The sequence below is a fragment of the Pelodiscus sinensis genome, chromosome 30, assembly GCF_052426305.1.
Source record: "Pelodiscus sinensis isolate ZL-2025 chromosome 30, ASM5242630v1, whole genome shotgun sequence".
Taxonomy (NCBI): Eukaryota; Metazoa; Chordata; order Testudines; family Trionychidae; genus Pelodiscus; species Pelodiscus sinensis.
Genome location: NC_143081.1, coordinates 5025464 through 5048177, shown reverse-complemented (window position 1 = coordinate 5048177; position 22714 = coordinate 5025464). Strand labels below are relative to the sequence as shown.

At 50.9% G+C, this 22714-nt stretch overlaps 1 protein-coding gene across 1 annotated transcript; it reads right to left on the bottom strand.

Moving 5' to 3' along the window:
• Positions 1 to 931: 931 nt before the first annotated feature.
• Positions 932 to 12759, bottom strand: LOC149521033 (immunoglobulin superfamily member 1-like). The gene is made up of 7 exons (XM_089774197.1): positions 12744 to 12759; positions 10557 to 10844; positions 7775 to 8080; positions 5071 to 5400; positions 4421 to 4522; positions 3067 to 3188; positions 932 to 1153 (listed from the first exon to the last, which is right to left on the bottom strand). Exons 1-7 carry the CDS (start codon positions 12757 to 12759, stop codon positions 932 to 934), a joined length of 1386 nt encoding a protein of 461 aa, XP_089630323.1.
• Between the last annotated feature and the right edge of the window lie 9955 nt (positions 12760 to 22714).

Genomic DNA, 22714 nt, shown 5'->3' with positions numbered 1-22714 from the left:
ACGAGTGAGCTGCAGGTTAACACCAGCAAAGAGAGATACACCACAGGTCTCCCTTTGGACTCTGAAGAGTGACACAGCTGTAGTGATCTGTCTTTTCAAAGGGGATTTGTAGCCAGCCCACAAGGCAGCCCTGGGGATCTCTGGTTTCAGTTCAGAGTCTCTGGCCCTAGGAGTTCAAACAGCCAAAAAACAGTTTCTCCTTGTCAGGGATTTTTACTCCTTCCCTCCAGTGATCAGGAGAGTGGGACCAGTTCACATGCTCATCTCCAGTTTATGGGTCTGGGGAGCAAACAGCAAAGTGTTTTTTGCTCTGAAGCTCCACAATTGTTTGTTTGTTGTCTAGGGGGGTTTAGCTGGGCAGGAAATAAACTCTCTTGTGGCAAACTCGTATTTCACACTTGGTCACACTTCTCTCCAGACTGTGTAGGTGTTTACGGTTACAGAGCAAACATGCACATTAGCAGTGAAATTACTGCAGGCAGCAACTTGCAAATATTTCACAGAGTTTAAACATTGAAGACTCTCTTATCAATGTTACATCTCTGTCCAGCAAAACTAACCCCAGGTGTCCTGGTCTAGGCTCCAGTTGTGAGACTGTCAGTTCATAGTGAATGAAGGCAGCCAGGGCAAGAGCCGGCCCCATAGCAGCACAGAAACCATGTGGTTTTCTTTATCTGCCAGCTCATTTCATCCACATGAACTCACAAATGCAGATTCCCTTGTCTAGAGCCATCTTGTTTACCAACTGCACCTAGATCACATTTCCAGCACCCGCACTTAACTCTTTATACACTGCTTGTATATACATAATGTAGTAATAGCCATGATCAGGGGCTCATCAGTTTTTATATGATACCGGCCAAGGAGCTGGTTGTCTGCATATTGGGAAAATTTGCTACATGGCAGATAAGGGCTTGTAGGGTATAAAGGATTAAGGATGCAGATGCCTGGAGGAGGGGGAGGAGACGCAGAAATACATGGAAAGACAAAGAGAAGGTTTCCCCTCTTTATTTAGTTGCCTTCTATTGAATTTTGTCGCCACCTCACTGTACAGCACGTGCTCCTCTTCATCAGGCTTGGATTTGGTTTTTGACAGGGTTGTGTGGGCCTTCAAGGCTGCAGGTGCTATGACTGCATAGGTGACTTCTGAGTCCTAGCAGAGAAAGAAAAATACATGGTCAGGAGGAAGCATGACCGGTCACTGCATACTAGAATGACGGTGTGGAGATATGACTATAAAGCCAATGGTTGCAAAGACATTGGAGGACAAGATCTAAGTGATCTCAAACAATCAGAATTGTCTCAAAATAAGATGAATTTCAGGGAGGTGTGAAGTTCTCCACCTAGAATGTAAAAATCCAAGGCAGCAATACAAAAGGGGTCTAGCCAGCATAATAGCCGAGCTGTACACAAGGGGTGTGTCTAGACTACAGGGTTTTGTCGACAAAAGTGGACTTTTGTTGACAAAACTATACCTGCGTCCACACTGCCTTTGAGTTATGTCGACATAACGTCAACAAAACTCAGCAGTTTTGTCGACGTATGTAAACCTCATTCTACGAGGAATAACGGTTTTTGTTGACAGAGTTCTGTCGATAGAAGGCATTATTGCATCTACACTGTCCTTTGCGTCCACACTGTTATGTTGACAAAGCGGCTTGCTTTGTCGACAGAACTGGATGTAGTCTAGACACTCTTTGTCGACAGAAACTTTGTCGACGGTATCTGTTGACAAAACTTCTGTCGACAAAACCCTGTAGTCTAGAAGTACCCAAGGGCTACGTCTAGACTGGCATGGTTTTCTGCAAATGCTTTTAACGGAAAAGTTTTTCTGTTAAAAGCATTTGCGGAAAAGAGCGTCTAGATTGACACGGACACTTTTCTGCAAAAGCACTTTTTTGCGGAAAAGCGTCCGTGCCAATCTAGATGCGGTTTTCCGCAAGAAAGCCCCGATGGCCATTTTCGCCATCGGGGCTTTTTTCTGCAAAACAGTTTTCAGCTGTCTACACTGGCCCTTTTGCGCAAAAGCATTTCCGGAAAAGGGCTTTTGCCCAAACGGGACCAGCATAGTATTTGCGCAAGAAGCACTGATTTCAGACAGTAGAAGGTCCATGCTTTTGTGCAAATTCAAGTGGCCAGTGTAGACAGCTGGCAAGTTTTTCTTCAAAAGCAGCTGCTTTTGCGGAAAAACTTGCCAGTCTAGACACAGCCAAGGAGTTCTAGTGGAACACAAATGCCTCTGAGTCCAAGCATTATTCTGCTGTGAAAAAAACGAATCTCATTGTGGGGTGCGTGAGTAGGGATGTGGTATGTAAGATACGGGAGATACTTTCCCCACTCAGCTCTGGTGAGTATTCAGCTGGAGCACTGTGTCTGGGTTTAGGCAACATGTATGTGGAGGAACTGGAGGGAGAGAGAGGAGAGCAACAAAACAAAGAGATGTTCACAAAATCTGACTTCTGGAGAAGGGATGAATACATAGGGCATGTTTAGTTTGGAGATGAGAAAACTGAGGGGGACATGATGACCATCTTCTGTAATGACGTTATAAAGGGGACAGTCATCAATTCTTCTCTAGCTCTGCTGAAGGAAAAACAAGACGTAGGGGGTGTAATGTGAGGCCAGGGAGATTTAGGTTAGCGATTAAGGGAAGTGCTCCAACTCTAGCACTAGTTACTCTATGGAATAGGAGCCTGGGGATGTTGTGGAATCTTGGTCACTGGAGGTTTTTAAGAACAATCTGACAAACACCCATGGGATGGTCCAGGGTTAAGGAATCTAACCTTGGTATTGGGGGCCAGATTAGATGACTTTTTTGGGGTGTGTTCCAGTCCTACATTTCTATGATTCTGTGGATGTTTGGGGGAACGGGATGATGAATTCCCAGCCCTTCCTTCTTCAGGAGCAGACCCTGTGCAGCAGCTCTTTGTGGCTGCTCTCTGGCTGACCCACACCCAGAGAGGCAGACGTAGCTCATTGCTGGGCAAAGGATCCAGGCCTTTCAATTGCAAGGGGGTTGGTCTGTGATGGGGTTTGAGGCTGAGCCTATAAAACCATTCATGTTACCTGCTCCATCTGCTGTTCTCCAGCACCCCTGGCTTTTGCTTCCTTATTATCACAACTAGGATCCAGGTTTCTGGTGAGTTCTTCTGCCTCAGACTCCTCGGTGCTTTTCAGAGGTTTTGGAACTGAAACAGAACCAGGGGGAGTGGGGAGATACTGTGAGGAAATACTGAGGTACAATAGGCAACCCTGAGAAAGAAGAAGTAAAACTCAGCTGTACCTACTGGTTTCAGTATGTGTGTGATTCTGGAGCTTGTCCCTTGGCACAGGACAAACATAAATCCAACAATTTCTCCAGGGCTACGTCTAGACTGGCATGATTTTCTGGAAATGCTTTTAACAGAAAAGTTTTCCATTAAAAGCATTTTTGGAAAAGAGCGTCTAGATTGGCAGGATGCTTTTCCGCAAAAGCACTTTTTGCGGAAAAGCGTCCATGGCCAATCTAGATGTGCTTTTCCACAAAAAAGCCCCGATCGCCATTTTCGCGATCTAGGCTTTTTTGCGGAAAAGAAATCTCTGCTCTTTACACTGGCCCTTTTGCGGAAAAGTCTTTTGGAAAAAGACTTTTGCCCAAACAGGAGCATCATAGTATTTCCGCAAAAAGCACTGATTTCTTACAGTAGGACGTCAGTGCTTTTGCGGAAATTCAAGCGGCCAGTGTAAATTGCTGGCAAGTTTTTCCGGAAAAGCGGCTGATTTTCTGGAAAAACTGGCCAGTCTAGACGCAGACCATGTGTTTCAATGTGTATTTCCCCCAACCAGAGCCATGAAGACGTCTGAATGGTTTAAGTTACTTCACCACAAACTTAATCTTAACAGTAACCCCAGCCAATGAACATGGTGCTCATATCTGACCTTCCAGTGATACGCAGGCCTCAGTGGCTAAGGAGGCAAATTAGTGACCAGCAATAGCCAGAAGAGCAACTATGCTGTGATTCCATTGTGTCATTTCCTACAGTGCTACATGGTCATACTGGAACATGCCAGAGGAAATTCTTTTGGGCTATATGGTTATTTGACACCAGGGGTACATCTAAACTACATGCCTCTGTCAGCAGAGGCATGTAGTGTAGACACAGCCCAGGAGTGAATAAAAGCCAAACATTTGCCAATGTACATTTGAAAATTCAGGGATATATCTTCAACTCTCTCTTTTGTCTGCGTATCTTGTCTTCTCACTCAAGAGGAAATGCTCCTTTTTCCGTGCATGGTTTAGATCTGGTTTCCATATCTACTCCATAGAATGGTGCTTTGACTTGGCTAATTCTTTAAAAAAAATTACACTGATCTTTACACAATAGTTTTTGGCTAGGCCATATCAAGGGAGTGTCCCCCCCCCCCCCCCCCCGCCACTCACCTCTTTTCTTCCTCCTGCAGTAGCAGATCAGAGCAGCCAGGGCTGTGGCCATAAGCAAGACACCAGCAGTTGTCAGCAGAGTATCACGGATTTCCTGTGAGGCTGTGCATGAAGGGCAAAGGAAAGGGTGCAGGGCCGTGAGACCAGGCAGGCAGCCCTGGGACGAGGACTGGGATCCGTGCAGGAATCCATCCTTGTGAAACATTGGCTGTAACAAGCCTTCACTGTTTCTCTGGCATGTTCTGTCTGTACCAGCCTGCTCCTCACTCCAAAGCGGGTGCTCCCATGGGTATAGGGCAGGCCTTGGGCATTGGCTATGGGGACTCAACTCCCTGCTGCACCATAGGCCCCCTGTGGGATGTACCCTCTCTTCACCTCCATGCCCCATCTCTATAATGGGCACAGAGGGCTGGATCCATGAATAGCTCTGTGAGGAGCTCACATAATAGGATGGTTCAGCCCATTGAAGTATCAGACGGAAAGGGCAGGAGCGTGGAGAGAGGGGGACTTTCATCTCTGCTTTGTTTTCAATCTCCATGTGGCAGCTGTCACCTCATCCGACCTCCCTTAGCCAGGACAGCAGCCAGGGACGGTTCCCCTCCCACGGGAGCAGCACAGGGAGCTGGATTAAGAAATCAGGGAATTCTCACCTGTGACAGTGATGGTCACAGCCTGGCTCCTGGGGGACGGGACCCACCTCCCACTCACGTTCTTCTCGTACCCACAAGCGAATTCCCCAGAGAAGTTGGAACCAGCTTGTGGGATGCTGAGCACAGAGATGTTCGCAGAGCTGGTGCTGGGCTCTGAGGTACTGATTTCAGACTCCAGGTCCCTGAGGACAATCTCGGCTCCATCCTTGTAGAAATGAAACCTTCGCTGGCTGGCATTCCCTGGGGCTGCACAGGTGAGGAGCAGGGGGAGCCGTTCACTCACTTCTCCCGATAGAGGATCCACGCTCAGCATCGGCTGGGGAGGAGGATCTGTGGGGAGCAGCAATGGAAAGGGGTCAGCACGACAAGGCAAGGGGGAAGTGTGGATGGTTCCCAAATTTCCATGTGTTCAGAGCTGACCAGGGCTCTCTCCAGAGAGCCGTGTTTCTGAGGGGACACCGAGGGGCTCCCCACAGACATTAGAGAGAACCCAGCTGGGGAGGTGACTTCCTTCAGATCCAGTGTGGGGCTGGGAGGTGGGTTTGGATTATGGCAAGAGTCAGCAGAACATGAGCCCTCCATTCCTGGTGCCTCATATGGGAGCTCACGGCGTAAGGGGCTCCCACAGTCTAAGAACTAGGTGGTTCTGCAGGGATCCTACTGTGCCAGAGGAGAGGGGTGTGTGTGCTGCCATGTTGGATGTGCTGGTCTGTGTGTGTTGAGCAGCCATGGTCACCCAACAGCCAGGTTACCCAGCAGGAGGCAGGTTCTTTGAGTGGGATCCGCCACCTGGGCTGGGCTAGCCAGGGCACAGCAGGGGTGGGAATCCCTGGTCACTCCCCGGGGACCACAGACCTCGTTAGAGACCAAATCCCTGCCAGTGTGGAAGCATTGGAATTGGATGGTGGTTTTTGAACACCTCAGGATCACAACTCCCCCCCCTTCCCCTTCCCATGGGCAGGGGGGTCTCTGGCACATTGATGCTGAGAAGGGGACCAGAGATGAGGCTCTAAACTGACCCAGCTCCTGATTATAATTATGAATGAACCTGCACATGTAGGCTACGTCTACATTGGCCCCTTTTCCGGAAGGGGCATGTAAATTTCACCAGTCGTCGTAGGGAAATCCACGGGGGATTTAAATATCCCCCGCGGCATTTAAATAAAAATGTCCGCCGCTTTTTTCCGCCTTTTAAAAATCCGGAAAAGAGCGTCTACACTGGCCCCGATCCTCCGGAAAAAGTGCCCTTTTCCGGAGGGTCTTATTCCTACTTTTTTAAAAGCCGGAAAAAAGCGGCGGACATTTTTATTTAAATGCCGCGGGGGATATTTAAATCCCCCGCGGATTTCCCTACGACGACTGGTGAAATTTACATGCCCCTTCCGGAAAAGGGGCCAGTGTAGACGTAGCCGTAGGGGGCAGAGCAGGGTGCCAGGGCAGCCAGGATGATGGTGCGGGAAGCTCCCCATAACTAGAAGATTTCATGGCTGAAGCCTCTGATGCAGAAATTAGCAGCCTCCCCCTGAGGACCCACTAGAGAGACAAGAGGCCCAGGGAATGACTCTGACCAATGAGGGGGTGTCACGTGGCTGGATCTTGAGGGGAGCAGCCAGATCCCTGATGCACCCATAGGTGGGGGTGTTGGCCCCAAAAATGGTATAGGAGGGGGCCATGTGAGGTATTGAATAGAAGCTTATTATCTGATAATCCTATGTACGCTGTTCATGTGATTGTATAATGTCTGTGTGTGCAATTATTAGCATGTACTTGTATGGACACTGAAGATTTCCCTGCATGTGGTTAAGCATTGGGCAGGGCCGAGCCTGTGGACATGCTAATTACCGAGGCCCTGTGGGACAATGGCTCTCAATGGGCTATGGACACACCTAAAGAATGGGGGCTGTCACCTGAGAGCAGCCATCAGGAAACACAGGGATTGGCCTCTGTCCAGGTGACCTGCTACATACTAGAAGAGGCCAGGAAGGAGGTATAAAGAGGCCATGCGTTCAATGCCATTTTGTTCTCAGCTCAGCACTTCATCCCAGAGGCAGCACTGCAGGGATTGAAGAGCCCGGAAGACCTGTGAACCCATCCTGATGCTAGGATGTGCAACAAGGACTTTTAAACCAGCAGCTGTAACATCTCTGCTAGTGCCTGCATCAAGGAGTGGGAGATTCGGTGCATGTAACGTACTATTCTTTAACAACCTTACTCTCATGCTTTTCTTTCTTGTCATAATAAACCTTTAGATATAGATTCTAAAGGATTGGCCCAGCGTGATTTGTGGGTAAGATCCAGAGGGTAAATTGACCAGGGATCTGTGGCTGGTTTCTTGGAACCGGACAGGACTTGTTCGGGGTAGGTGGGATTGGGTGTTAGGACCCCCCAGCTGTGTATGAGGCCTGGGGCCATCTGGGGCACGGATATTGCTGGGGTGTCGGAGGGGTTTTGCTTGGGAGGCTTCAGGCAGGCTGCTGAAGCGCTCTGTGGGACTGGTTTGTGGCCGTTTTGGAAAGGTCACCAGTCTGGAGGCTGTAAGGAGCCCTGGATTTGAGCAATTCACCCTGAGCGGACGCCCTCAGCTGTGCCCATACATGGCCCGGTCCGTCACAGGGTGGATGGAAAGTGACTCACTGAGGGCCCTGTCCAGAGCTGAGCCGATATGCTGCCACAAGGCAGCACAGAGCAGGGTCCAGGGACTCACCTGTCACTGCGATGAAGATGGGTTGGCTTGTCCCTGATGGGATCTCTCGCCCAGACTCTGTCTTCCAATAAGCACAGCTGTACACCCCAGCCTGTGACCCAGACACCCCAGGCAGTGTAAACGAGTGGTTGTAACTGTTCCAAGGTGAGGGGAGTTCTCGGGAGTGGATTTCCTGGCTGTCCTTGCAAAACCGGATCCTGGACATGTTGGGAACTCCAGCAGCTGAGCACATCAAGGTCACAGTTTCTCTTGTGATGTAGACAGGCTGCTGAGGGGACACAGTGAGCTGGGGAGCTGGGAGGGGATCTGCAAAGGGGATGGGAGTCAGGGATAAGGCCATTCTCATATGTGAGGCAGATGACACAGAGACAGAGGAAGAGCTAGTGAAGGGCTGTCACAGCTCAATTCCCCAACCTGACACATCGAGTGTAGAGATTAGGGCCAGCTAACACAGTAAACTCTGTAAGAACCTGCCTCTGTAACTTCCCAGAGACAAACTTGTCCAGACTCAGTTTCCCTGTTATCTAAAATAAAAAAATCTTTGCCATCACCCAAGTGACTGAAAGAAGATATAAAATATACCCTTTTCTTGGGAAGAGATCACTTGGGAATCCCCTCCCTAAGGTAAAGCTCTCCCCGCTTCCCCCAACCTCCACTTTGCTTGGAGTTGGGAAAACAAAGAGAGGGAATCCACAGAGAACAATGGACTCTGCCTGGTAACTAGATACAAAAACTTTAGGAGACAATAAACCAATATCGGTTAATCAGAACAAAAGGAAAATTGTTATTATCCAAAGAAAACCACTGTTGTAAGAATAGTATATTGACTAGGTGGTAAATAGCCAAGAAGTGACATAGACTCAGGGGAAACCCCTGGGCTGTAATCCTTAGTTACAAAAGTGAAAAACAATTAGTCAGCTCAGACATGATTTCCAAACCCCCAAACAAGGAAAACAATAAACCCCGATGGACTATCTAAACTTTTCCCTACTTACATATATCAAGAAGTCTGCTCGTGGAGAGAGAGGGTGGGTCTAGACTACACATCTCTGTCAACAGAGAGATGTAGATTAGGCACATCGAAAGTGCAAATGAAGCTGCGATTTAAATATCCTGTGCTTCATTTGCATAAAGATGGCTGCCACTTTTTTTTGAAATAGAGCTTTTTTGAAACAAATGTCAGTCTAGACAGGGATCTTTGGAAAATAAACCCCTTTTTTGAAAGATCCTGTATTCCTCAAAACATGAGATTTATAGAATCTTTTGAAAAAGGGTTTTATTTTCAAAAGATCCCCGATTAGACTTGTTGTTTCAAAAAAGCCCCATTTCAAAAAAAGTAGCAGTCATGTTTATGCAAATGAAGTGGGGGATATTTAAATCCCGGCTTCATTTGCACTTTCGATGTGCCTAATCTACATCTCAGTCGACAGAGAGTGTAATCTAGACACACCCAGAAAGTGTCATAATCAGGAGTGTTGACCAGCAGCTCGTGACTAAGGACTTAGCTCTGTCTCTAGCTAGGTATCTTGTCAGCCAATAACAATGCAGGTAGGAATTTCAAACTGGGACAAAGGAGTCTTTGTCTTTCTCTCCTTTGTCTGAAAAGCAGAGCAGTTTTTTTCCAGGTATTAAGGGAGATGGAAGACACTTCTCTCTCCCAGAATGGATTTCTTACAATGTGTAAATAGGAAAAAGTTTAGCTAGTCCATCAGCTTTTATTGTTTTCCTTGTTTGGGAATTTGGAATTAATGTCTCAGCTGGTAACTGTGTTTTCTCTCTTTTGTAACTAAAGTTTCGGCCTGGGGGGGGGAAGTGGGGTCCCCCTGGCTGCCCAGATCAATTAGTGTCTCTTTCCATCTAGCCACTTTACTATGCTTGCAACTGTGGTTTTATTTTGATAATAAAGGTTTGTTTTCTTTTTTCTAATTAACCGGTGCGGGTTGATTTTTGTGTCCTGAAAGGTCTGTCTGTGGGTCCCCTCTGTTTTTCCCAGCTCCAAGCTAAAGGAAGGTGGGGGTAAGTTTTACTTCAGAAAGGAAATTTCCCAAGTGATTTCTTCACTGATTTTTTGTGGAATTATTTGGGTGGTGGCAGCAGATTCCTCCAAGTCCGGGCATTAGGATTTTTGAGGGAAGTTTTTGTACCAAAGCCTGTAGAGACAAGGTTTTGGGGTGCTCTTGTGGGGCCCCACTTCTATTGTGATAGTCTCACTTGCTTTCCTGCTTCTATTTGCTTCAGTTGTAGTAACACAAATCCCAGTCGTCACAATAGGCGACCCAAAGCCCCAGGTGCTGGAGTGGAGCAGATGGAACAGGTAACGGGAATGGATTTATAAATTCAAACATCCCAGCACAGTCCAGCTGCCTTGAAACTGCACAGCCGGAATCTTGTGCCCACCTCAGGCTAGTGTGTTCTCCTCCAGTGTACTTGGGCAGTGGAGCACCCTCATATATTGGTGCTGATTCAGAATTGGGTAAGAGGCCACAAACTGATCCATCTCCTCGCAATAATAATGAAGGGAGCTGCTGGGATGGGGGCTTAGAACTGGCACCCTACAGCACTGGCCATGGCTGGCCCAGGTTTTCTAATATTTTTCTGGGCTAGGAACCCCTGAATCCCAAAGTAGCATCAACAACTCCCCCCGAACCTACCAGGAAGTGATGTTCCAAGGGGTTCACACTGACCTGGGTGGCCCTGTGTGGAGCTGAGCATCTCATTCTGGTCATTGTGAGAAGATACCCTGCCCTGGGGCCAGCAAACAGCAGGAGAAAGGGGGACTCACCTGTCACAGCGATGTTGATGGGGCTGCTTGTCTCTGATAGGAGCTCTCGCCCAGACAGTGTCTTCCAGAATTCACAGCTGTATACCTGTGATCCAGACAGACCTGACAGCTGCAGGGGATGGTTGTAACTGTCCTGAGGAGAGGAGAGTTCTTTGGAGTGGATTTCCTGGGCATCCCTGAAGAACCGGATCCCAGAAATGGCAGGTGCCCCGGCCGCTGAGCACGTCAGGGTCACGGTTTCCCCAGCGATGTAGACAGGTTGAGGAGGGGACACGGTGAGTTGGGGGGCTGGAAAAGAGAAGGAGGTTGGGAGAGGGGACAGTTACTACATGGGTGGCTGGTGACAGAGAGGCAGAGGGAGAGCCAGGGAAGGGAAGAGCAGGGAAGGATCCTGGACACTGACCTCAGCCAGCCCCAGCTCCATGCCGAGGGATCACATCCCTTCTTCACTAGGAAAACACTGCACAGCAGAGATCTCCCTGCTGGGAACCCAGGGGGCCAGGCTCCCCTGCTGAGTACCTGAGGGGGCACCTCCTATGCAGGGGACCTCAGTCTGCATGGGATGGGGGCAGAGAGCTTGTGCTGTGGAGGCTGGGGCTGCATGGGGTTGCACCCAAAAGGCGCAGACCAGGACACTGGTCACTAAGGGAAGGAGGTAGCCATATGCACAAGAGCTCTGAGTGCCCCAGGGGAGCTTCCCACACTCCAGCTGGGACCTGGCCCAGTGACTCCAGGGATGCTCCAGCCCTTTGACCCCTGCTGGGATCTCACCCATTCACCCACTGGGTATTGGTGCCAGCAGTGGGGTGGTAACAGGACAGTGACCAATCCCTCTCCTGACACTAATCACAACAGACCAGTCAAGCAGCTGCAGGGCTCAATGTTTATTGGGGTTCTCCCTGACAGTGCCCAGCTCAGAGTTCATTGCTGTGAGCTTCCCTGCAGCAGTGCCCAGTCTCTGAGGATGAGCTCGTAGCCAAGCCCACTAGGGAGTGGTTGAGATACAAGGAGGGTCCCTGAGCACAGCCGGGGCAAAGCTGACGTGTTGGGATGAGCCTGAGATTCCCAGTGACCCACCCCCCAAACAGCAGGAAACGGGCTCACCTGTCACTCTGATGGAGACGGGGCTGCTGCTCCTAAATGACTTTGTTCCTTTGGATCCCCATCTGCAGTACGCACAAGTGTAGAACCCAGCCCGTCCCCTCTCCGCTGGGAACTCGAGCTGGGGCTCTAGACTTTCCCTCAGGAGAATGCTGGAGCTGTGCTTCCCTTTTTGGAAGACGAATCTGTATCCCCCAGATTGCTCACCGTGAGGAGGGGAGCACACAAGCGTAACCTGCTCCCCGGGGGGATACACCATATAGCCGCCTCTCACAGAGAGGGTAGGATCCAGTCGGGGATCTGGAACAGAGGCAGGGGGGTCAGTGGAGAGGGGGAGGCCAGGATGCACTGAGGAGAAAATGAGAAGTGGGAAGAGATCAGCCCTGGAGAAATAGAAACACAAACCAGCCACATCTCTCCATCTGGAACCTACCCCCACCCTGGGAAATGCCCCACAGCAAGGCTATGTCTAGACTGCAGGCTTCTTGCACTACAAGCCTCTTTTGGAAGAGATCTTCTTACACTAGACCATGTCCACCCTGCAAAGCTCATAGAAAAAGCGATGCTGTTTTGTGACAGAGCATCCAGACCGCACGGACGCTCTCTCGAAAGAAAGCTCTGATTGCTATGGGCAGAATGGCCTCCAGAGCACCTGTGTTTTTCCCTCTTTCCTCTTCTTGAGGGAAAAAAGCTTCCAGTCCACACACAACTTTTTGGGAAAAAGATCTTTGGCAAAAAGACCTTCATCCTCATAGGATGAGGAATACCTACGCCGGAAACTCCCTCTCACCCTTCCCCCCCTCGCTCTTTCAATTTTCCTGTGCAAAAATGTGCTTGAGGTGTGGACACTCCATGAGCTTTTTTGGAAAAATGTCCATTTTTCAAAAAAAATCTGTAGTGTAGACACAGCCCAATGAGCGCTCTCTCTCTCTCTCTCTCTCTCTCTCTCTCTCTCTCTCTCTCTCTCTCTCTCTCGTCCCATTATCTCTCTCCCATGATGATGAAAACCTGAAATTCATTCCCAGCTGGAATTGGAGTGGCTTCTCCTCTGAGGAACCGGATTGCGTAGAATCACAGTCCAGTTACCTGCAGAACCTTCCATTCTCACGTGTCCGTTCCTCACATTAAAACTTCTGGGCAGGGTTTCAGTCCCCTCTAAACCTTCCCTTTGTGACACTGAACAGGCTCAGCTCCTGGAGCCTCTCCTAGAACATGGACCTGCCTTCTGCACAGCTGGGCAAATTCCAGTCCCAGTCACTGCAGCTTCATCCCTGTGACCTGCAATGTCCCTGCACTGACCCCCAGCCTGCTGCTCTCCCATCCCGGGAACAGCTGATCTGGGAAGGGGACTGTGATGAGGAGCAATCAAGTCACAATTGGCCTGTCGCAGCAGAGACAATCGGTATCAGGAGTGGAGCTGCGTGAGAAGGTTCCTTCATGTGTCTCAGTATCCACAGGCTGCCCCCTCTCCATCCAGGGGAGGGGTGAGGGCAGGTTGGGAGGGGCCTTCACCAACCAGTGCAACTCCAGATCCCACACTCTGGGGGAAACAGGAGGCCCAAAGGAGCAGGGCAGCTTCTGCCAGTGCTTCAACCCCAGGCCCCCAGCAGTAGCTAGAAGGTGCTGCAGAGAAGTGAGGAGGGTTGGCCATATGTGGGGAAGGGTCAGGACAAGGGTTCACTCACCATCTCTCCTCTGGGGTTTCTGCAAAACCTACTTTTAGTGTCCTGGTTCGTAGGGCTGTTCCTGTGCCCCTGGCTCTGAGCCCTCTGTGGGGTTGAGAGCTATAGCAGAGAGACCCCCCTCCACACACAGCCCCACCCGGATGGGCCCTGCCCAGGGGCACTCAGTGTCATGGGGAGGTGGGAGCTCAGTTCAGCCCTTGCTGTCTGTGCTGGGACTGTCAGTGAGGAGCTGGGTAGGACCCATGGGGCTGTGGGCAGCTTCTACCCTATGGCCTCGGCTGGGACCCATGAAAGAGATGCCCCAAGTAGCCATCAGCTGGACGTGGCTCTGGACGGGAGCTGCAGCTGCTGTTTTTACAGGAGATGCCTGTGAACGGGCAGCTGGACCAACCTAGGGGGTGACACGGGGGGCCCTGGGAAACCCCACCCCTGAAATTTCAAACACCCCCATGTGAGAGGCAGGGGATCCCCGCCCTCCACTGAATGAGTCCTCCCAACCCACCGTGAGCATCTCAGCAAGGCCAGGAGACGTCATTACCTGCAGGGGTCACCGGCCTGGAGAGACTCTGGAGTGAGGCTGGAGAAGAGAAAAGAGGGAGTGAGAGCTCTGGGGAGGAGGTGGGCAGAGAAGGGGAGTATCGAGACAGACACACACAGAGGGGCTGCGGGCTGAGGGGGGCACTTACCCAGCAGAGGCAGGAGCAGAGGCAGCACCATGCTGAGCTGGTGGCTCTGGGCTGGGGCTGGGTTCTCAGCTCAGCTACTGGCCCAGTCTGTCTGCAGGGGGGGGATGGGACCCTCCCCTCTGATGCAGGCAGAGGAAGTCACAGCCTCAGGTGTGGTCACCGCTCAGCTCGGCGGCCTGACCGAATTCGGTGCTCGCTGCGCAGGGCGTGTGGGGGACGGCTGCCAATTTTCCACTGCTGATACTGGGGAGGAGCTAAACCAGCAGCCCCTAATGACTTACAGCTCCAGAGTTGGGCCAGGGATGCAGCTGGGGTAAAGGAAACTCAGCTGAGTTACTCTAGTTTATGCCAGGTCCCATCACCTGCAGGAGACGCAACACACTGACCCCAGTGGGGGATCGGCGATAACTCTCCAGCCAGGCCCAGATCCAGCTCGGGCCCTACAGTGTGTTTGAAAATAACAATGGGAAGTTCTGCTGGGCTGCAGGGAACTTTGGCACAGACAGTGAGTGACGGGGCGGGGGAGGGTTTCCTGTCCCCAAACCCTGACCCCATGGGATGGGACTGACCCTGCTCTGGGGAACAGGAGCTGGATGCCAGGCCATGTCCAACTGGAAATGGATCCTGAATGGGAAGGAGCTGGGGGGTGAGCAGAAAGGGGGATGGCCCGGCTGAGATGGGGGATGGGGAAGAAACTCTCCTCTCCCTCTCTGGTCACTGGAGGCTGGAGGCAAGGTCTGGAGAGAGGCGCTGTGCAGACAGCCCGGGGAGGACCAAGGGGACGTGTCCAGAGGAAATCTAATTCACAAAAGCATCTGCGGAAGCTCTGAGGCACTTAGATCTTAGCTTCTCACCACGGCACCCTGGGCCCACCCCTAGGAATGGTGGGCGGGATTCTCCAACAGACGGAAGAAAAGTGCTGCTGAGTTTGGGAGAAAGTCCTTGGAGTCATTGGTCTGTTCAGGAGCAGATGAGGACCCTGCAGAGCCCAGGCGAGTGTGAATGGGCTACAGATTATGGAGCCCAGGGAGGGATGGAGAGTTGTGCTGATCGGAGTTTAGTTTACTGGCCTTTAGGTGTGGGGGAGAAGGGGCTTGGGCTTCCAGGAAACAGCTGCATTTTAATTGGTCACGGAAATGTTGGTGGTGCCCAAAGCCCCTTTGTACCCTGTGGGTGTTTCTCAGACCTGGGTTCCTCCTCCAGACTGACACTGGTGTTTCTAGCCCAAGGGTGTCACCTTATGGGGAGAATCCGATGCACACAATGAACTAGACCGAACTAGACAGTTCCCTGGCTCCAGAAGCAGCAGTGGGCAATAAGGAAGATGAAGCCATTCATGGTATAAGGAGCCACCCACTGCCAGCGCCAAGACCCAGAAGAATCTGTGAGCTGCACAGAGAAGGCTTCTGTTTAAAAAACCACTGCAAGGTCGCAGATTCCCTGACCTTGGATGCTACGCTGCCACCACCCAAATGAAAAACTCTTTCAAAGTCAGGAATGCACATGGGAATTTCTCTGGGGTAACCCCCAGCTCTTTAACCTTCTCTTGAGAGAGAGCTAGAAAACAGAGTGTAGTTTCTTAACAGCTGACTTTCAGTCAGGGACACACACACAAAGAAACTCCTGCCTCGTAGGCCACAGGAATCAAATCACAGTCTTAAAAAGGTGACTTTATTCACAAAATGAAGAAGACGTATTCGTTTGCAGTTACTTGTAACACAATTAAAAAAGGCCCAGATAATTGTTTCCCTGAAATCCGGTTACAGTGTCTGTGGGGTGGGTTGTGGGCTTAGCACAGAAGAGTTTTTCCCCCCTGACCTCCCACCCTATGACTGCATTCCCTGTTCTACTCACATCTGTTGTTCCAAGCTTTAATCTTTTCTTAGGCATGATGCTGGTTTACTCCATCACTCCCCCAGCTCCTGCTCTGAACTCACATAAAAAACTAAAGCAAGAAGAGCACAATTTTCTATTCGAATCTTTCACTCTCTTTCCATTGTCTCTCCTAGCTTTCTGACAATCCTTCCTGGATGCTCCCATCTCTTGATTTAACCCTCTATAGGCAATTTAACTGAATGCCTAGGAGGTCTAGAAAAGGGTAGCACTGCTCCCGTCCATCACACTTGTGAATGTAGTTTGTAAGAACAAGTAGCTTGACCACATTTAAAAAAGGGAAAAATTAAGAAATGCACCCTTCATCAAGTCTGCCACTGTCAAACAATGCTATAGAGAACAGAAAAAAAAATCCCACACAAATTTCAATTGAATGTAGCAGTCAAAAGAGACAAAATGTCGTGGGGGCAAAAAGCTTTATAACAATTTTACATGTGAGGAAAGGGAAAGCAAGAAGTCAAATACTGACTAACTTGAAGAAAATAGGAAGTAAAAAAAGGAGCCTTTGAGAGAGACACATTTCTACAGGCGTGAAAAATAAAAATAAAAAAAAAAACCCATGACATCATGGAGCAATAGAGCACAGAATGCAGGAAACCCAGTAAAGCTGTGACTTTTGGTGAGCAGGCAGAGTTCTGGTCAGAGACAGACTCTTGTGTGGTATTAAACACAATGGGTGAAAAGAGGAATGGCTCCGAGGAGATTTCACTGCAGAACATGCTCCCCAGACATGCAGGCAGCAGACACTGTGACGGCACCAGCCAAAGTCTTGAATTCACCAGAAGGGGTTTTCCGTGTGCTACGTACCAGTGGATGCAGGCAGAATAGATCCCATCCAAGGGGGTATCACTTCCTGTGAAAACGACCTCTCCCTGTGAGACCAGGTGCAGACAGTCCTGTGGAAGTTGTGGATCACTGCCTGGGCCCAAACACTGCGATCCCTTTGGGAAATTCTATTATAACTAAGGGGGTAATGATCAGTTTGCACAATGCAGCAGATCCCAAACACAGAACAGCCAAGTGCTCTCAGTGGCAGCCAATCTGGCGAGGAGTCTCATAGACACACTGGGGTCTACCAGGCCTGAAGAGCAGCACAGGACATGGCCCAGGGCAGGGGCTGAAACATTTCTCCCACTGACACTGGCCCCAGGAGCTCAGGTTCACATTCGAAGTGAGGTGAGGAGAAAGTGAAAGTAAAACCTAAAGGGCCCCAGGCAAACACAGGGGCTGCGTCTAGACTGGCAACGGTTGCTTTTGCGCAAACTCTTGCCGCCTGTCTACACTGGCCGCAAGTATTTGCGCAAGAACATTGACGTTGTACTGTACAAAATCAGTGCTTCTTGTGCAAATACTCTGATGCTCCCGTGCAGGGATACGCCCTCTGGCACAAGTGTTCTTGCTCAAGAGGGCCAGTATAAACAGCCACATTAATTTCTCGCACAAGAAAGCACGATGGCTAAAATGGCACATCTTCTGCGCAAAAGCACATGCCAGTGTAGACGCAGCCAGGGACGTGGTTACTGTGGAAAAAACACAGCAGTGGCAGGGGTGGGGCATTGGTAACGAGCACCAGCCTTAAAAATCCAACCAATTCCAGGCTCATGCATTGTCGTGTCAAGGGAGGTGACACCAATTTTAGGCCTGTCTGAGTGTAGGAATCCTGCCCAGGGGCAAGAGGAGGTGACAAGTTCACACCCTTGTGTCCACTTCATGGGTCAAGAGGGGCGGGGAGCAATCAGCCATGTGTTTTCGCCGCTGATGTTTTACAATTGTTTGTCTGATGTCTTGGGGCTTCTTTCACTGGGCAGGAAATCACCCCTCCTGTGGCAAACTCATCGTTCACGCTTAATCATGCTTCTCTGCAGAGTGTGTGGGTGTTTACTGTTCAAGAGCAAATGATGAAATATCACCTAGTAACATGGTGTGTGGCCATTATCAGGAAGATTAATGGAGACACAAAGAAACAAGCATCTCACAAAGTTTAAACACCAAAGACCTTTTTATAAGTCTAACACCTCTACAGAGCAAACCAGCCCCAGGTGCCCTGGTCTAGTCTCCAGCTGTGAGTGCCTCGGTTCTTAGTTAATCCCTGCAGCCAGGGAACAGCAGGCATCGGACGTGCCAGCATCATATACCAGCCAGGTTCTCTTCTCTTCTGCTAGCTTGACCCACATACACTTCTCAATCCACATTGCCTTGTCTGGGGCCATCTTGTGTATCAGCTGCACCCACAGCACATTCCCAGCACACACACAGCTCTGTGTGCACACCCCGTACACACAGCACACAGGGACAGTCAGCACCGGGGTCGGCAGGTTTCACATGATCCCTGACATGACAGCTCCATGTTCTGACAGCAGTGACTTGGGCTTGCCCTTGCCACATGGCTCACAAGGGCTGTTGGGGTGTAAAGGGTTAAGGATATCGGTGCTTGTGGGAGGAGGAAGAGATGCAGGGAGATGCAGACAGTGTCTCCTTCCCTATCTAGCCACTTTGTGGGTGGCCTTTGTCAGCACCTCGCTGTACAGCACATGCGCCTCTGCAGCAGGCTGGGCTCTGCTTTTCCACTGGCTTCTGCGAGTGTCCAAGGCCGAGAACTCGATGTGCGCGTAGGCGACTTCTGAGCCCTGGTGTGGGAGAACAGAGAGACAGTGAGGGGGAGGAGCACCTGGGAAAGCAACCAAACTGACCAGATGTTGATACAATATGACCCATGTGACAGATGCACAAAAGGGGCTTGTTCAGCCAGGAGATGAGAAAGCCGAGGGAGAACAACCCTTCTGAGACAATGTTACAGACAGGATGGTGACCGACTAAAAATGTCTCAGTGTCCACTGAAGGTTTAACTAATTGTACCACAGTGCTGCAGGCCAGACTAGAAGACCTCTTGGGGTACGTCTACACTACAGCGCTAATTCGAACTAACGGATCCAGACTAAAAAACTGTTTCGAATTAGCGTTTTGCTAATTCGAACTAGCAAGTCCACATTAAGTGGATCCTGAACCGGGCTTAAGGATGGCCGGAAGCAGTGCCAGCAGGGCATCAGAGGAGGACTTAGAGCGTGGAGATGCTGTCTCAGGCTAACCGAGGGCTGCGCTTAAAGGGTCCCGACCCCCACCCTGGACAGACAGTTCTCAGGGTTCCCCGCTTGCAAAGCAATCCTGGCTTGGAGTGCCCGGAGTGCCCACACTGGGCACATCACACCACTCGGCCATCAGCCCGGCTGCACTTGCCGCAGGCTGCCATCTGGGGAGAGGGGGCAATTGGGGGACTGCAGGAGAGCTTCCACCCCCAGAAGCCCACAGAGCCAGCCCAGTCCTCCCCATCGGGGGCACGTACCCCATTCCTCCCTCATCTCCTTCCACTTACCCTTCCCTAGCCCCTTTTCTTGATGTACAAAATAAAGGACAATTGTGTTCAGAAATGGAATCTGTCTTTATTGAACAAAACTGGGGGAGACTGGGAAAAGGAGGTGGGAGAGGGGAAGAGAGAGGCTGGGAGACGGGAGGGCAACTAAAATGATCAGGGGTTGGGAACAGGTCCCATATGAAGAGAGGCTAAAGAGACTGGGACTTTTCAGCTTAGAAAAGAGGAGATGGAGGGGGGACAGGATAGAGGTCTATAAAAGCAGGAGTTGGGTGGAGAAGGTGCATACAGAAAAGTTCTTCATTAGTTCCCATAAAGAACGACTAGAGGACACCAAAGGAAAGGAATGGGTAGCAGGCTTCAAACTAGTAACAGAAAGTTCTTCACAAAGCCAAGAGCCAGCCTGTGGAACTCCTTGCTGCAGGAGGCTGTGAAGGCTAGAACTAGAATAGAGTTTAAAGGGAAGTGAGATCAAGTCATGGAGGTTGGGTCCATGGAGTGGTATTAGCCAGGGGGTAGGAGTGGTGTCCCTGCCCAAGGTTTGTGGAAGGCTGGCAAGGGATGGCACGAGACAAATGGCTTGGTCACTGTCTTCGGTCCATCCCCTCCAGGGTATCTAGTGTTGGCCACTGTTGGCAGACAGGCTACTGGGCTAGATGGACCTTTGGTCTGACCCAGGACGGCCATTGTAAGCTCAGGGCTCTGGGTCGGGGGTCTCAGTGGACCACCTTGATTTTCATGCAAACCTGCTCCTGGGTGGCCAGGCTGGCAGCTCTCCTGCCCTAGCTGGCCACCTTCCTGTGCCTAGTGCGGAGATCGTGGACAAGGTATACAATGTCCACACTAGCCCAGGCGGCTGCCCGCCTCTTGCGTTCCCAGGCAAGCTCCCGGGAGACGCCAGCCTGGTCCCGGGAAGAGGGGGTGGGCTGGGGGGCATCGGGTGGCTGGCTCGAGCCGTGCCAGTTGCAGGGTCTGCTGGCTGGGTGCTGGCAGGATTGCACCTTTAAGGAGTCCGGGGCCGGGAGGGGGGTAGACGAGTTTCCCTGGTGTTGGCCAGAGTGGCCACCAGGGAAACCTGGGGAGGGCTAGCCTCCCACTAGTTCGAATTAAGGGGCTACACACCCCTTATTTCGAACTAGTAAGTTCGAACTAGGCTTAATCCTTGTAAAATGAGGTTTTCCTAGTTCAAACTAAGCGCTCCGTTAGTTCGAATTAAGTTCGAACTAACGGAGCGCTAGCGTAGCGCCTATGAAAATTAGTTCGAACTAACGTCCGTTAGTTCGAACTAACTTTGTAGTATAGACATACCCTTATAAGATTTGCCACTGGAGGCCACATCTGGGATGTATCTAAACTACATGGTTCCATCGATGGAGCCATGTAGATTAGGCAGACCGGCAAAGGGAAATGAAGCCACGATTTAAATAATCGTGGCTTCATTTAAATTTAAATGGCTGCCTCGCTGAGCCGACAAACAGCTGATCAGCTGTTTGTCGGCTCAGCACGCTAGTCTGGATACTCCCGTGCCGACCTGAAAGCCCTTTATTGACCTCCCCGTAATGCCTCATAGGATGAGGTTTACCGGGAAGGTCGATAAAGGGCTTTCATGTTGGCAGGGGAGCGTCCAGACTGCCCCGATCTGCCGACAAACAACTGATCTGCAGAGTGGGGCAGACATTTAAATTTAAATGAAGCCGCGATTATTTAAATCGCGGCTTCATTTCCCTTTGCCGAACAAACAAATCTACATGGCTCCGTCGACGGAGCCATGTAGTTTAGATGTACCCCTGGTGTATTGCATCCAATTCTGGGCCCCCCGTTACAGAAAGTACGTGGACACATTGGATAGGGTCTAGCAACCAAAATGATTAGGGGACTGGAGCACTTTACCTACGAGGAGAGGCTGAGGGATTTGAGCTCATTAAGTCTTCAGAAGAGAAGAGTGAGGGGGGATTTGATAGCAGCCTCCAACTTCCTGAAGGGAGGTTCCAAAGGGGATGGAGAGAGGCTGTTCTCAGTGGTGACAGATGGCAGAACAAGGAACAATGGGCTCAAGTTACAATGGGAAGATCTAGGCTGAATATTTGGAAAAACAATTTCGCTAGGCGGGTGGGGAGGCACTGGGCTGGGTTCCCTAGGGAGGGGGTGGAATCTCCATCCCTAGAGGTGTTTAAGTCTCTGTTTGACAAAGCCCTGGCTGGGCTGATTGAGTTGGGTTGGTCCTGCCTTGGGCAGGGGCTGGACTCCATGACTCCTGAGGTCTCTCCCAGCCCTGGGATTCTATGAATTCCGACCCAGCCCTGGGCTGGTTTAGAGTAAAATGAACCAAGTTGGTTGCCAGGCCCTGGGTGAAGAGGGGCCAAGCGAGAAGGAGCCAGGCCAGAGACAAGCAGCCGAAGGGCTGGCCCTCAGTGCGGCAGGGCAGGGCTCTCATTCCAGCTGGTTTCACTTTCAGTTACTCTTGGTGCAGCCTGGCTGAGCACGGGTCTCTGGGAGCCGCCCACTGGCGCACGAGGTGCTGGGTTCCCTGCTCAGCCCAGGGGGGCGATAACTTGGGGTTCGCTGCCCGGCTCTCTATGGCCCCGGAGAGCCTGTCTCTAAGGGCATTGCCCCTGGCTCAAGGTGCAGGAAGGGCCGGTCGCCAGCCGGGCAGCAGAGCAGAAATCTCCTCCCCCAGTGACTCCACGGCCTTGTTTGCCGCACAGGCAGAGCCGCATTCTCCCCCCGCTGGTTTCCCTGGGTGACGGGGGGGTCACAGAGGACCCCTTGGGGCTGTTCCCGGGATGCTGAAGAAGCCACTGACACTCGCCTCCTTGCTCCTTGGGGCTCCCCATCCCCATGACTCTGGTCCTCCCAGAGAGGACGCAGGACTGAAGTAACCACCCCTCCCCCACTGGACAATGCAGACACATAACCAGTTCAGCTCCAGGAAAAGGCAGATCTAGGGCCGAGCCCCCAGAAAACCAGCCCCCTAATAAACCCCTCAGTCCACGTGTCATGGAATTACACAATAGTAGCTGGTTTCAGGCCAGCTCCTTCGCAGCGGAAGGAGAATGAGCACAGTCACTGAGCCCCCCAGGTAACTGATTTACACAAGGCTTAGGAGCAAACTCAAGTATTTTTATTAATTGCAAACAGCAGGACTGTGAGTGATTGTGAGTGAAAACAGGCAGAGCAAAGTAAGTTACAAAATTCAAACAGGAAGCACGTGGCTAGTTCTAACACACCAAAGCTTATTGCAAACTTACCCTACAACTGTTCTTAGCTCACACAAGTCAATGAGCCACAGAAAGCCTTCCCCTCTCACTTGGGTCCCTGGCTTTCCTTTCAGGAATATCATGCCAGCGAGAGAGAGAGACTTCGCCAGACTTTCTTTGGTGCAGGAATCCTTTGTTCTCTACCCCCAGGAAAGTTACTTCATTAAAC